Genomic DNA, 15,393 nt, shown 5'->3' with positions numbered 1-15,393 from the left:
GGGCTGCAAATTTAAGCAAACCACCGACCATGTCCTATGCCAGCGCCCTCCGTGCTCCACCCAAACCCCGAGCTGTTCGCCCTGAACAGGTCAAAAAGAACAGCGACCCTCTCTCCCTCTTACAAGAGCTGAGTATAGGAAGTTCAAATGGTAGCAATGGGTACTATTCCTACTTTAAATGAGTGTCACCCCTCCCCCATATAAGTAAGTGATGAAATATAAAACTACACAAAAAAAGGTAAAACGCGTTCTAAAAACCCAAAAAAATATATAGTGCAAAGTGCATTTACAAATTGTTTCTATCAGTAGGTTTGTTTTCTGCATTTTGTTTCATTTTAACTTTTTATTTGTAACAGTCATCTTTTCTCCTGTTTCACATATCCGTGAAGAAAATAAGTATATATAATGAATGCATTACTGGTATATATACATACTCATTATGTATATATGAATATATACTTATATTATCTACACTTGTATATGTACGTAATGCTAAAAAAAATAAAGTTATAAAAAAATAAAAAAAATAAAAATAAAAATAAAGAGTTTGGTTGACCACTTAGCTACATGCATATTTTCCCTAATTGAAGTTGGTTTTGTTGGTTACTAAATACGTATGTTTTTATCATTTTGTATTCCTCAGTTTTGAGTGGATGTTACGTCTTGATTTTTCATACTACTGTAGTTGTGGTAACAGACAACAGCTAAGTGGTCAACTGACACAGAAACTACATGGAACAGTGTATAGAAGTAGATCAAATTTCCTCTAATCTGTAAATATAAAGAAAATAAAAGACTGAATTGTATGCCACAGACATGTCCTTAAATTCCTGTATCATGCTAGCTTTTGCATTATGAATTATTTTCTGTTTGCTGGTTTCTGATCCTTAATTCTTAGACATCCTGGGAATAGCTGGGAATTATTCTTGATTTAGTAGTAAATGTGATTATTTATGCGTTTATTTACTAAAATAACTACAAATATTGATTGCGTATTTTACTTTTCACCAATTTCTCATCAGCAACAAAAGATGGTGTGAAAATGTCAAAAATGGCAGCAACCATGTCATTCCTCCTCTTGTTTGTTTTAAGGATCAGAGAACACCAGACATCACTGTCTATGATAAGATTATCCCAAACTGCTTCGCTTGTGGCCGATGCTCAGTCATTTTAGTTTGTTTGATTGTATTTCTTTTCTTTGAGTCAGCAAAAATCTTCAACACGGAAATTGTTTTAATTGTTGAGGATATGAAATGAGTTATTTTTTGTCACTAATTGATATTGAGTTGTTTTATTTTTTTGAAAAAGGTCGCAGTACTCTGAAGGTTTGTGAAAGTGAGGAGAGTGGTGAGGTCAGTGATGTGTCATGATGGGTAAGTTGAAACTGAGGGTGTGATCAACACTGCCTGTCAGATGTTTTTGAACACGCTAAATGTAAGCATTTGTGGGGGTTAGATCCGAAGCATATTGAAACTAGATTCACATTAATAATACACCAGTGTCTGTGGCTTTTGATTGGATAGGGCCTGGATCTTGGTCACAGCAGCAAGCAGCATTCTGTATATTTGGATCATAGAAGCTGTCGAAGCTCTTAACTTACTGTTGGACTCAGTCATAGACTTTCCCAGTTTTCTAGATACCTTTTGATAGTGTAAACCAGATTGCCCAAAGACAAATTTGCCATTTTCTCAGGAAGACGATCATCTAGTCTCTGAATATTATGACTCATTTAATAGCCAATAATCAAAAACCTCTCTCAAAAGGTGATATTTGCTCCCAGTTCATTTTATTCCTGATTTCATGGCATTTAAAGCAAACGGCTTCCTTTCAACACTGCTTGAGATTTAACCTCCAAAAATTGCACCCTAAAAATATCTGATACGCTGTTCAAAGATGTATGACTGTTAATGTGTCTTTTTTGTTTTTTTTGACTGCAAAAAAAAAAGAACAAGTCGTTTATGACGTATGCACGTTGTCATTGGTCATTCAGACAATTACATTGCTCGCCTTTTTCAGTCTGATAAGTTCACGTTAAAGTGGTAGATTAATCTCCTTCCCTTTTTAATTGAATTGGAAAAAGCTCCGACTGTGCTTCACATAAGCAACGTCAACATTACTTTCTTCACACACGACATGATGAACACAACGCGTGAACGTTCGTTTGAATTAAAGTTGCTTATTACATTAAATACAGCTTTCATGCTCATGAATTTCACTGCGATCATAGTCAAACCTCGGTGATCTAAAGTACCTTGCAAGAAAAATATTAAAAGATGCTGATGTTATATCTGCCAAGGTGTTCCCTTTTTGATGAAAGCAATACTGGAAACAGTCATCCAGTGCTCAGTCCTGTTATATGTAATTCATTTTAATTGTTAAAACACCACTGCCCCATTTTCAAATTCCAACATGCTGCCGTTTCATGGCCTTCACACGGCAGTCAAACCGTTAAATCTTTTCCAACGTCACGTCCCCAGAAAGCCAGTGCCCCACAGCTAATAACTGAGACGTGTTTTTAACAGTCAGCGGAGAGCTTCATGGTTTTATTTGTGCGTTTTAAAGTTTTGACATTGTAATTCAAAGGTCCAGATTTTCTGACTCGGCGGAGAACAACACATACTTGTAAATATGCATTTTCTAGGTATTTACAAACAAGAACTTTGGGATTTCCTCAATTTTGTAGAAACTGTTCAAAGAAGAGGTTTGCCCTTGTTAATTATGCAAATTCACAAAAAATAATAATTCTAAAAATGGACAACAACCTAGTTGGTAGTTGCGACATCTTGTTGACAACTTTGTAGATTTTTTTTCTTTTACTTAAGATTGTGTCTGGCTGATTTGACAAAGAGGAGAACTTCTGTTGCAGCTGTTATAAGATGACTTATTTCACTGTACAATACATATTTTTAAGTATATGTTGCTGGATTTGTCCTGTTCTGTTATCTCACCGCTGTACAACAATCAACATGGTTTTGGTTTTGTTTTTTTAATGTGAAGTCTTTTTTTTCTTTTCATGCATGTTGAGATGACCTGGCTGGTTTTTATCCCTGTTTTTATCAGTTTGTATTGATTTGTGGATGAAAAAAAAAAAAGATGAGAAAAAAAAAAGAAGCTTTTGTTCAACCTACAGAATCAAATTTTGGTATATTATTTGATGTGTACAATAACTTGTGACATTATCAACAAAACTATTATAATATTTTACTAACATGTCAATCAAATATGTAATGGTTATGTACGTTCTTTTTTTCTGCAGTTACTTAGCAGGGCTAAAGCTGAGGTTGCTCCCTGGTGTGTGTTGTATTTGCGACATGTTGGCGTGGGGGAATCATCTCTCCCCAAAGCAGTAGTTGGCTAATCTCTGAAGTTGTGCAATACTAATATTTCACCGCTTCGTCACTTTTTATTTATTTTTGAGGCAGAATAGATTGAGCCAAAGACATTTTAAAGGGATTTTATTTACAAATCTTTGTCGTTGCTAATTTGTTTTCATGGCTTCATTTTTGTCCTTTTTTGTTTGTTTCCAAAATTAGTTTCGACAGGATCTTTGCTATGAAATAAAGGGTCTTTACTCTAGTAATGAAGTACCTCCTAACATTGCACCGTATATCATCTTATGAATTATTAAGTTTCCTTTTTAAAGAAAACCAAGCTAAACCAACGTTCGTGTTTGCGTGTCACATGGAAAGGGAGCAACCTTTTGCCCAGCCAGTAGAGAGCACTGTGTTCAGCCTTCTATAAACGCCACATCTCTTCCTGTTATCTGTTTGCTCTCCTCTGTTCTTCCCTCGCTCCAGTGAATCAATGGCACACCTGTTCCCCAGCCTCCCATTCCCATTAGTTCCTCCCTCGTGGGTACAAAATAATGAATAGATCTGTTTTAATCTTCTTCATTTCAATTGGTGGTGGTTATAATAAAGGATTTAGACTGTGTTTCAAAAGTTTATTTTCTTTTTTATTTGTTTCTCTATTAAAGTGTTTTTATTGAAACTGCTTGAGTTCGTCTCTTTATTTTCTCTCCATCCTCTGCATTACACTGTCGTACTACAGCGAAGCCTGTGTGCCTATTGAATACCAGCAGGGCCACAGGAATTATTAGGGGTTTGAAGTTAATTAATTCAACATCAGAAGTTTCCACTATCTTCCTAGACAATGGTCACAGTGTCGGCAGCTGGTCCTTTGTTATAACCTGGCTCGTAGGTTGTGACAAAAGAAGGAAAATGCACACAACTGTACTAGGAAGATTATGTTCATGCACAGAATTTGCAATGAAATATACAAACTAAATATATGAAATGGTCAGTTAGTAGGTTAGTAGTGACAGTTACTGGATGTCTGAAAGGGTGTAGCTAAAAAAAAAAAGCCACAAAAAGCAAATTGAGAGCCGGTGATGGAGTGAGAGGAGCGTCTGGTCCCAGACTGACCAGCTGCATCCAGTTGGACGACTAGTGCCCGCCTCCCCGGACCTGAAGGAGCAAAGGAAACTAAAGACACAAAACAATCTCATACAAAGGTTTTCCCAAAGTTTATCAAGATTTAATTTTGGTTACAAAGATATGGCACATTTCAAACACCTACACTGCATTCAAAACTGCGTTTAATTTGATGCCATAGTGAAAGAAAAAGATTAAGAATATAGAAATGCACTACTTTTACTATTATATTTTTGTTTTGTTTCACTTGTTTTTTTAGCTAAAACATATCAGAAAGGTCAAAAGAAAGGTAATTAGAAATAGAATAAATGGATTTTAGCCATAGACAATCTCACAACATGGACGTTTTGCACAATTGGTTCAAATACGTTGCGCTTAACTGCATCAATATACCCGGGACAGCAGCGGCTTCATACAGTAGGTGATGCTGAGCAAAGTAACACATGCCTGGTTGAGTGTGCCTCAGGATACACAACTTCCAGACCATAAAGGGTCCTGTCAATGAAAAACACACTCGGCATGACATTTCACGGCAATTAGATAAGCTGCAACCTTGTGAAAACCTGAAGAACTTTTCCGGTGTCGTCGTTTTTCATACTCTCATTGTTGCGATGTAATGTCGCACTCTGCCTCGTAAAAATATGTGTTGTATTGTTTATGGTTATATATATATATACCATGTACAATACAATATATTTATATTGTATATGTTGTGTTTCTAACGGGTCATGATGACTCATGAAAACCAACAGAGAATTATTTGTATCAGTTTGGTTTGGAAGCTGTCAACAAAAAGTAAAAGGCCTTGTTTGTGCACCTGCTAGAGCTGAACCGTTTCCAACATGCAGACCGTGTGGGTGTTTAGCATTCAGCCGGCCACATGAACAAACCTGCTCTGTGCTGCGGCTTTGCCTGAAATCAGTTATTTTTTTATCGGTTTAGAAATATGAAATGCACATTTGAATACATACGTCTCAGCTTCTCTTACTTATTTCGATATTTCTTGGAAGTAAATGATTCCTTGAGCGATCCCACAAATGATCAATAGATATATATATATATATACAAGATGGCATACATAATGCAGTACATAAAATCAAAAAAGCTCACTGCTGTAGATGACAGGCCTTAACTGTATAAACTATAATCTCAAAATGTGAATGAATCTAACGTAACCCTATAACATATTTTGGGAGACCAAACCAGACCATGTCACATACTAGTGACATTTGTGAAAACATTTTGAACATTTCATTTTTTTAAATTTGCTGACAGTGAAAGAGTTTCAGCCGAGAGGAAAACAGAAGTAGAAGAGCTGTCGCTGAGAAGTTAGTTGTTTCTAGGACTGAGGTCAGATTTGAGCTCTGATCTCCAACACGAACCAGAGCGACGGAGGTGCTGAAGGGGACTGCCCTATTTCTCACTCTGGGTGAGCACACAGGAGAAGTCATTCAAACATCGAACGCCCAAAATCTTGGCTATGATCCATCCACGGCCAAACCAGTTTCCATCATCTTGCCGTTGCTCTTTTATTTCCAGCTCTCGTTCTTGAAGTGAATCTAGACTCAAATCTGTCCTCAAAACAAAAGGCACAACCACTCATCCTGCATTCGTCTCGTCCGACCTTGCCATCACTCCACTTGATCCGGCTCGGCGTCCATGCAAGTCTCCCATGGATTCCTGGGCATCTGGGGCATGGAGAGGAGCAGGAGGGCGATGCCAGTGAGGAAGAGGAGGATGAAGCCGGTGCAGGCACAAGCGAAGGACCAGGCGTAGTAGTACTCGATCCAGATGGTTTCCTCGCTCTCGATCATGCGTTTGACCGACTGGCGCATCACTTCCAGTGAGATGAAGGCACAGATACCTGGGATGGAGAGCGATGTGTGAACATGAGCTCTCATCGCGCGACAAAAAGATGTGACCAGAAAGGCAAAGTGAGTTATTTTTTTGCATTCCAAAATGTAAATGCTGCAGGGACATTGACATTTGGTTGGCACACTGGACTCACCTGCAAATGCAAAAAACATGCCCGCAGGTTTGAGGAGGTAGTCTCTTCCTTTGCCTTTACCGGTACAGGATCCGACCAAGCACAGAGACCCCAGGATCATGAAGGCTAGACTGAAGATGGAGATGGCTGCGGCCGAGATGTTGTACTCTGGAGAGAAAGAGACCAAGAGTGTTGACACGATAAATTACCTTTACAATCCAATGGCATCTTTTAAGAGTGCCCTTCTGGTTCTATATTGTTCTTATTGGAAACAAATTCAATTACAAAAACAGACAAGAACGCAGTGGTTTCATCTCCTGAGACCCAAGCTGTTAAGTTCCTGTTGAAGACATACAAAAATCACAGATGTATAGTTTAAAAAAATTTTTTTCCTAAAACAGTTGAGCACTGTAGTTTGGAGAAAATATCATTCAAACTGGTAATGATGAGAAATGTCCCCCAGTGACACAGTGTGTCTCATTGATGTGTTTTTAATAGTTTTTTCGGCCAACAATGGAGCTCCATGGCCCAGAGGAGGCTTCGGCTACGCAGGCAGTAAGGCATTTTTGTTGGTTTTGGTCTTTTCCTGGAATCTGTCGACTTTAAGAAAAATATAAAAAAGAATTTCACAAGACTCAAGGCAATAATCTTTCATTCAACATACACATATGCTATATGATTGTAATCTGTTGACAGATAAGGGGTGTCTCCGTAGCAGGATCCGCAGCTGGCTTTTTTTTCTTCTTTTTTCGATCAGAGAGGTGGATGGGACAGGAGGCCTTTGATCTGCCGCCTGTTTGCCTGTGAACCATGCCCAGGGGAGAGGCCCTTCTTTGGGGGAGAGAACCTTCATCTTGTGCTGGCTGGGGAGGATGAGCCGCACCCTGAACACGTCGGGTTCTCTGAGATACTTCACGTCTGTCGGAGCTCATTTGCCAGCTCAACAAAGTTTCTCAAAAGCCAGAGCAAGGGAGACATCAAAGGATACCAGTGTTTCAGTCATACCGGGCTCAATCCATCGGACCTCTTTTCTCAGAAACACCAGATTGACATGTAAAAAAGTCTGTAGTTTCCGCAGCTAAGGGAAATTAAAAAAAAGGCTAGTATGTATGCATGTATGTATATATACTGTAGTAACTTATTGTATATGTTTGTTGGATTACTTATGCAGGAATAGGCATGTGCGTGTGTTGCTTTTTTTGAATGTATGTAGGAGAGATTTGATGTATCAAAGTAAAGGATTTCAGATTTCTTTAGTTCACTTTCTTAACCAGATCTGACACATGCTAACGGGAAGGAATGAGGAAGTTCTCCAAAATAAGTTGTCACAGTAAAGTTTATGTAGACATTTTGCTCCGTTTAGTTGGAAAAGACGCAAAGAACCTCCAAATGCTAAGATCTATACCTCCAGCATCCTACTATGCTTATTCAACCATGTGCACCATTATGGAAGGCCTATTGCCATATGGCTCAGTCAAGAGAGAATAACACTACAAGGAACTTAGGTCAGTCCTGCAATCATTCTTGCATGGGTGCGTGTGTGTGTGTGTGTGTGTGTGTGTGTGTGTGTGTGTGTTAGAGGATGGCTAACCTATGTATGTATTATTTCATTAGGATCTCTGAGTTTTGGATGTGCTCGACCGCCTAACGCACATTACATGGGAGGGCTGTCATACAACATGCGCTGGCTGTACGGTCACAGCTGTAACAGGGTCACACTGGAGGGAGGAAGATGGAGAGAATGGGCCGCTGGAACAAACACACACGGCTCTGAAACGTTGACTGTACTGGATGTGCAGACAGCATTCGCTTGCACTGTTCCATGAGGAGCCATGTGTGAAACACTATCAGCCTTGTGTCAGTACACAATGTGTGCGACTTGAAAAGAATTGGACAATACGACGCGTATTTGAGATATATTGTGCAAAAAAAAAAAAAATCGAATTCTAGAAAAACTTTCATAGTGTAAAGAACACAATGCCATATGCATACAGTCTGAGTAAAACAATATTTGACTTTTTTTTTATACCATCAGAACAGCGGGATCTGGATTTGCATGTATTGTACTGTAACATCCAACTTATGTCACAAATGTTTGCATGCAAACTTTTAGCGAAACAGAATCTATACGGTATCACAAAAAAATGACATCACGATACTCAATTGTATCAGTATTTTCTTACATTACGTGACGCAGCAGAATGAACTCGGACCCATCAAAAAAGGGGAAGAAAATTGTTTTTTCAAAAAAGTAGTGATAATAAGTAGAAAAAAAACATATCACATGCAATGCAGTGGTAGTGCATTGTGTATATGGGCTCTGTTTTTGCATAACGTGCATAACAAATGTTGCCAGTTATGACCTGTGTGAGCACAAACATTAGTGGAAATCTGAAATGCAGATCAGATCAGATCAGAGCAGCAGCAGCAGCAGGTGAGGTCAGTTGGGAATACGCGATGAAACCAGTTTGATGTTCAACTTCACACAAACTGGGAAGTCAAAATGTAAGGAACATATTTCAACATGAATTCCCAAATGAATCTCTCCCTTTTTCATGTTAAGACAGGATGGCATGACAGTAACCACGCTAGGGAGAACAATACCGAGACCTACCTCTTTGTGTTTTGTATTCAAATATCTCGGTATCCAGCCCCGGAGTGAAGTGTCTGAAGTAAGTGCAGTTTTCCTCTGTGAAGAGAAAGAAAATAGGACTTAGTTCAAATTTACACCGACATCAAATTATGTTTTGGCCCTCGGAGGCAGGACAACAAGGTGTAAACACAACAATAGTGGAAACATTATTTATGTTATCACCACATACAATTATTATAGCAGACAATGGCAGCTGCCCATTTACACAGCGGCTATTTTTATTTATTTGAAATCACATTTGTGGTTAAGTCAAATATTCACTCCATTTCATCTCTGTTTCGGTCTCCAACTCACCAACTCTTGCTGAGTGCCTCACTCCATTGACACGCAAGCAGCTAACGGTTTCTGCATGCAGTGTTGGGCATTAATGTGGGTTTTTAAAGCTTTCTTGTCTTATTTGAAAACAGCCACTAAAAGGGGTTGATGAGGAGAGGGAAAGACAACGTTGCAGGCCTTAAAACCAAAACAATGAGCTGAAAAAAGCAAAACCAATGCTCTTTAATTCATATATAATCCTCTGTGGCTTCATCACCATGAGCCTCTCACATTACATAGTCAATTGGTCTGATGTTATATTACGTTTTAATAATTAAAACTTCACTGTTATTTCGATGTATTTTCTTGAAAAAGTTTCGCCATGTACATGTTTAATGTGTAAAAGGTGAGGGAACCATCATGAAAGGGTCATGTAGCTGAGACACAACTGTAATAGTTCATTAGTTCATTAAAATGGCAACGTGATAATACCAGAGTCTGTTGTGTGGAACATTTCTACTGTGTGCCCATTCTCTAAATATCTCACTTTATTGACTAAAATCTTTCTTTAAATCCAAACCAAGTTGCTTCAGTTCAACCATGTTGCCGTTTGCCGGAAAATAACCCAAATCTTTATAAAAATGTTCATGTTATGTTATGAATATCTTTTTGTTTACTTTTGCTGTAAACCCGACCCCTAGTCTGTGTTTTAGAATGAATTTCTATTTCACTAAATAATCTGAAGTTGTGTTAAAATCCATGTCTTCTCTCTTTTCTGAACCACTAAACCTGTTTCACATTTCCATTCAATCATAAATAATTGATGGCTAGATTGACATTTCCCCGCATACTTTTTGCACCATATGTATTACATGAACACCTTACACTGTCTCATATCTCGCCTACATTGGTTTCCCAAAAGCATATCACAGATTGACACTACCAGAATAACAGTACCACTAAAATGGTAATGCGATGGCATGCAGACCCTGGTCTGCTTCGTGTGGGTCAAAATAAAAACAGAAGCAAAGCAATCTTTTTTTTTCTTGAGCAGCCAAGGTGTTAAACCTTGGGGATTTGCACAAATAAAGCCAGGCCGCTTTATGTGGTCACAGGTTTAGTAGAGTAAACATTCTTAGATTTTTTGCCAAGCGTTAAATAAAGAAAAAAAAACAGGTTTAGTCTCCTGTCAAATCATTTACTTATCCCATTCCACATACTTCTTGTGTGGGGCGTGCTTAAAAGTAGTGGATCGAGTGCACGACATCTGAGGCTTCGCTTTGCGTCATGCGTGTTTCTGAAAGCTGGAGAATTCCTTGGCATTAAAAAGAAATAACTTGTGTGTTCGGATGATCACATGTGCAGAAGGACTGAGGACGGTTATGTGCGGTATTCAACACCCGATCACTCTTTTACATCTACTCATGCGAAGTTAAGTGCACATCAATGATCTTGCTTGTTCTATGAGGTCTCCACTCACACACATGTCCCTAATCACTTTTTACTGACAGCTTCATCATAGGACATCGGTGAAATGCTTTCATGCAAAATTATGCAGCACATAATGGTTAAAGCTCGACGACCCTTGCTGGGGTCGTGGAAAATGTTTCCTATGTCTCTTGTTAACCATGAAAATAAGCTAAATGGGGAGTAATTTGATGGAAAAAAAACAATAACTCTCAGTCATATTTTTCAAAGCCAAGGCCACATTGCAATGTTTACAAAAGTCTTCTTTGGAAGTAAGTTTTTTTTTTTTATGAACGAGTACAGGGACTGGCCATAAAAAACAGAGATTGTTATTAAGCATTACGCTCCAGTTTTCACTGTAGAAGGCACATATAAAAGAGGGGTGCATGTGAAAGAGGCCAGACCTTGCCCAAAATGTCATATTATAGTTATATATACAGTATATATATACATATATATATATAAAAACTATAGTTTTTAAAGAAATGCAAATCCACTACGCTCTATACTTCACCACCAAGTCTTTCAAAGGCATTAAACATGGTCTCATCTGTATGTGAGCTAGTCTCTATAGGTCCAGGGTTGTAAAATAGAAGAACTGCCAGCAGGCCAAGTGTCTCTTCCTTCGCTAAACGCACATCTGGTTTGTTATACATGTTGAAGTGCAGCCACTCAGCATTTGATTCGCCTTGGAGTGGATGCTTTGAGCTCATTATCTGTATGAAGCAGCTTCATTCCCACACGTGACTGGATGTGTGTTGCCTGCTTGCACCTTTTCGTACCATCTTTGCAGCACAAAGCGTCAATGAAAATATGGAGCATATGGAGCTATAGGGACCAATATATCCGCGTGCTGCAAATGGCGTACGCACACTGACAGGCACTGCTGCACCACTGGTGTCTGGTCCTTCTCCTGCTAGGCTCTGCTGACAAGTGCTGTAAAACCCCTTTTGTTCCTAACAGGGTAATCCGTCGTCTTTCCAACGATCAGTTGAGGACATCGGATTAGCAGCATTTCTGGACAACATAGATCACACTTTATATAGATTTGGTGTGCACTGTCTATTAATTTTGTCAACGGCGGAAGCTATGATTGTGTACACGCCATATATAAAAAATAAAAAAAGAATTTCTCCACATTTTACCTCTGATATCTGTCGGGTTAATTTGAGCACTCCCACCAAGATAAGCATAGCACACTTGTTTAAATAAGTGTCCCCATATCCACATATGAAGCCTATCTCTTGGAAATGAGGTCATTTGATTGCCTGTATAGGGAAAATACCAGTGATACTACTTTCTTTTTGAACTATGCATCCCATGCCGGGGCGTGTAAAGTAATTTGAGTGACTGCATGGAGATGTGAAGCTGCAAGGGGGGTCTCGTGGGAATGGTTCGGTGGGACAGCAGGCCTTAAAGCTATGCCGGACCTATCCATGTGGCCCCGCCACTCAGAAGGCCGCTGAACTTGGCGTGCACACATTACCCTCGCGGTCTCCACCCAAGACAGCTGAGTATTTACATAGCCTATATTTATAACCACGACTGCTTGCTAAGCAGTTCAAAAAAAATCACACCCTTTTCCTTCATGGAATAATGGTTACGACATTACAGTAAGTACCCGTCTTTGTATGCTGTGGCAAGCAGGAGCATCGTAACATATCCGATGTTTCTTATTCACAGCTCACAGCTCATAGCATCTCACACTAAAATAGGCTTCGGGTACATTTTGGCTCAGATGAAACTTTCTTTGAGCTGAAACAACATACAGTGGGAAATAAGTCTGCATTACACACATAAAAGTGTTCCTGAGAACGTCTCACCATATGTGGTTTGTGAGCAGTAGACCTGAACAACAACTCAGCCCATATTTTCCAGATGAGTGTCTCGTTGTTGGGACCTCCTCACATACTGTTTAAGTCCTGCTTTGGATCAGAGGTTGACACCTCACGTGTGGCTATGATAAACAATAATGTTCCTGTCCAAATACAGCTATCGGGCCGGGGGAAGCCCCTCGAGACTGATGGATTTACTCGCTTCTTAAATAAAGGGCTGCCGCGGTGGCCATCACAAATCACACCTAATGTTGAAGACATGAATGGCATCTCTTAGGAACAAGTGGCTCGAGCAAATGTTCAGTCTCTCAGCGATGCACTTTCTATTATAAACTCACTTTCCAAATATTTAAAGATCGCAACTGTCAGTACGTATGCACAGTATGTATGTATATATGTGTGTATGCATGTATGTGCAGATAAAGGCTGAGCTGATTTAGTATATTCAGCACATGCTTGTCATATCTGCACCGATGAACCGCCCTCAGACATCTCATCTGCTCCTGGAATGGCCCTGCAGGGCAGACAGTGTCTGGGTTTCCCAAGAGTTTAACAGCTGCCATGAGTTGGGATATATTTTGGGAGTTTCTCTCAGCCTTGTGAGTTGGAAAAAATTGTGGGGAAGTTCCAGGGCAATTTACATAAAGTGGCATGCAGGGTGGGGTAACAATTCAGTTTATTTTGTATAGCCCAATATCACAAATTACGAATTTGCCTCAGAGGGCTTTACAATCTGTACACATACGACATCCCTGTCCCAGGACCTCACATCGGATCAGGAAAAACTCCTGAAGAAACCTTCAGGAGAGCAACAGAGGAGGATCCCTCTCCCCGGATGGACAGATGCAATAGATGTTATGTAACAAGCAACGGTCAGGTAAAGGTTTCTCAGCCAACGGTCAGTTTGCCAGCGTGGGTCAACACATGAGCTCCCCACAACTTATTGAGATAAGAGTCACTGCTAGTCAGCAACTGCTCAACACCAATTTAATGTAATTACAATCACGAAGGGCTGCGGTGGAAGTGTTTAGATCCTTTACTTGAATTTAGGTAACACCACGACCTACTCCATTACATTCTTGTATCCCAAAGTACGATTGTCCGCTCGCCCCTTTCACAGTGTTGTACTATGAAAACAGTACTGAAATGTCTTTTCATTATTTCATACTTTATAGTGGAGTAAGTAGAAGAATCCTCAATACGTTCCCCTGATTTGTAGAGGGGAAGAGGTATGAAGTTACATCAAATTGAAGGATCGATGTCATTTGTGACTACAAATAGAAAATAGAGACAGTATTTTGACACAGAACCCATTCATTATTTAGAGTTAATACTGAATTAAGTACCTCAAAAGTGTATTTAAATACAGTGTGTTCGAGCTATTTTAATGTAAGTTTCCATAATGTGTTCCATAGAGTGTCTGTATAAGTCAGGTACTGGCTCCCATGTTGTCTGGACAATCAACTGTCAACCTGGATTTTAATAATAAATACCTCTTTAAACAGAGAGGGGACACCGATCAGTAAAAAACGGCAGCTCCATGGCACTCTCTGCCTCATTCTTGGCCATCTCTGGTTGATGTCAAATATTTACTGTGGGCACATTTACTATTAAATGTGGGCTGCATTTCAACACCACTGATGAATGACAATAGAAAACATCAGATTATTTTCCTCCATATGTTTTTCCGACGAAAACAGTTGAACGCATCGTGGAATGCTGCATGGATCTTTCTTCCGTTTCACATGGAAGTTTAAAAAGTGATTTGTCATATCAAGGGATCCTGCATTTGAGCCTCTATTCTTAGAAGCTCCCCACCTCAGAGTCGAGGGCTGGATTGCATAGAAGCGTCTCACAGTTACAGCAGACAGTATAAATACAGTATTGTCATTTCATCTGCCAGATGCAGAAGCCTTTTGCTCCAATAATCCCTTACCTCCAGGCAGGCTGATGGGGCCGCAGCCATGCCCCTTCATGTAGTGTTCCGAGCTGATGTAGATCTGCTTCTTGCACAGCCTCCACAGGCCGAAGTGGGCCGCCTCACAGGTCTCATTGACTTTATCCACCCGCGGGCTGAGCACGGCCCAGTGGTCTGTTACCACCGCGGTGAACATGCAGGCCATACCCACTAGTAGCACGAAGATTGCAATCTTTATCTTTGTGCGCTTGTGCATGTTTCCAGGTGGGGAGATTTCGGCTCAGTGAATCTTCTTCTCCTGATATGAAGAAAAGAAAAAGTGTAATGTGAACACACTGGTCTGTCTCCCAGGGGCTTCTTTCCTCTGTGACTGCAGCAAGATTCACACAAAGTCTCTTCTCCTTTTCTCACTCCGCCTGAGAATAGTGTCTCCTCTCCCCCTGTCGCAGATCTGTGCCTCTGGTTCGAAGGGGAAGGGGCCAGACTGCTCTGTCCTAGTTATAAGTCTCCTTTCCCCGACTGACATTGAGTTGCTGTACAACTGTGCGACTGCAAGTTTAGACCTACAGCTGTCGAGGAAGATCAAGAAAGTTGATGACCAAATTAAATGTCTGTCATGGTGGGGCAATGGGCGTTTAGAGGATGCTGCATGTGTTGGGAGGTGTTTTACTGGGGGGGGGGGGATGCTATAAATGTGACTAGTGAGTCAAGTTGTCAGGCTGTCTACGTATCCGGTTGCAGTGGAGATGTGTATCGTGCCACAATAAGTGGACTCACATACACATTTCTGTTATCCATACGAACATGCAACTTTCAACATGGACCTTTCAGTATTGTGAGAATAG

General features: G+C 40.0%; 2 protein-coding genes across 2 annotated transcripts in view; one reads left to right on the top strand and one right to left on the bottom strand.

Annotated features, from left to right (window-relative positions):
* LOC117739510 (probable helicase with zinc finger domain) overlaps positions 1-3,995 on the top strand; it is a 46,585-nt gene extending 42,590 nt beyond the window's left edge. The window contains 1 exon segment of the mRNA XM_034545961.1: positions 1-3,995. This exon segment is cut by the window's left edge and continues 327 nt beyond it. Within this exon segment, the coding sequence (XP_034401852.1) occupies positions 1-182 (182 nt within the window). The 3' untranslated portion in view covers positions 183-3,995.
* Positions 3,996-6,064: 2,069 nt separating this feature from the next.
* cacng1a (calcium channel, voltage-dependent, gamma subunit 1a) lies at positions 6,065-14,804 on the bottom strand. The gene is made up of 4 exons (XM_034542221.1): positions 14,567-14,804; positions 9,035-9,109; positions 6,442-6,588; positions 6,065-6,297 (listed from the first exon to the last, which is right to left on the bottom strand). Exons 1-4 carry the CDS (start codon positions 14,802-14,804, stop codon positions 6,065-6,067), a joined length of 693 nt encoding a protein of 230 aa, XP_034398112.1.
* Positions 14,805-15,393: the final 589 nt, after the last annotated feature.

This window comes from Cyclopterus lumpus, chromosome 1 (assembly GCF_009769545.1).
Source record: "Cyclopterus lumpus isolate fCycLum1 chromosome 1, fCycLum1.pri, whole genome shotgun sequence".
NCBI classification, from domain to species: domain Eukaryota; kingdom Metazoa; phylum Chordata; class Actinopteri; order Perciformes; family Cyclopteridae; genus Cyclopterus; species Cyclopterus lumpus.
The sequence above is the reverse complement of the archived record's forward strand: the minus strand, read 5'-3'. Positions and strand labels throughout refer to the sequence as shown.

Coding starts and splice junctions, on each gene's coding strand:
- cacng1a (XM_034542221.1), bottom strand. CDS start 14,804: ATGCACAAGCGCACAAAGATAAAGATTGCAATCTTCGTGCTACTAGTG. Junction 9,110..14,566: donor CCCCATCAGCCTGCCTGGAG/GTAAGGGATTAT, acceptor TTCTCTTCACAG/AGGAAAACTGCACTTACTTC. Junction 6,298..6,441: donor CATGTTTTTTGCATTTGCAG/GTGAGTCCAGTG, acceptor TCTCCATCCCAG/GTATCTGTGCCTTCATCTCA.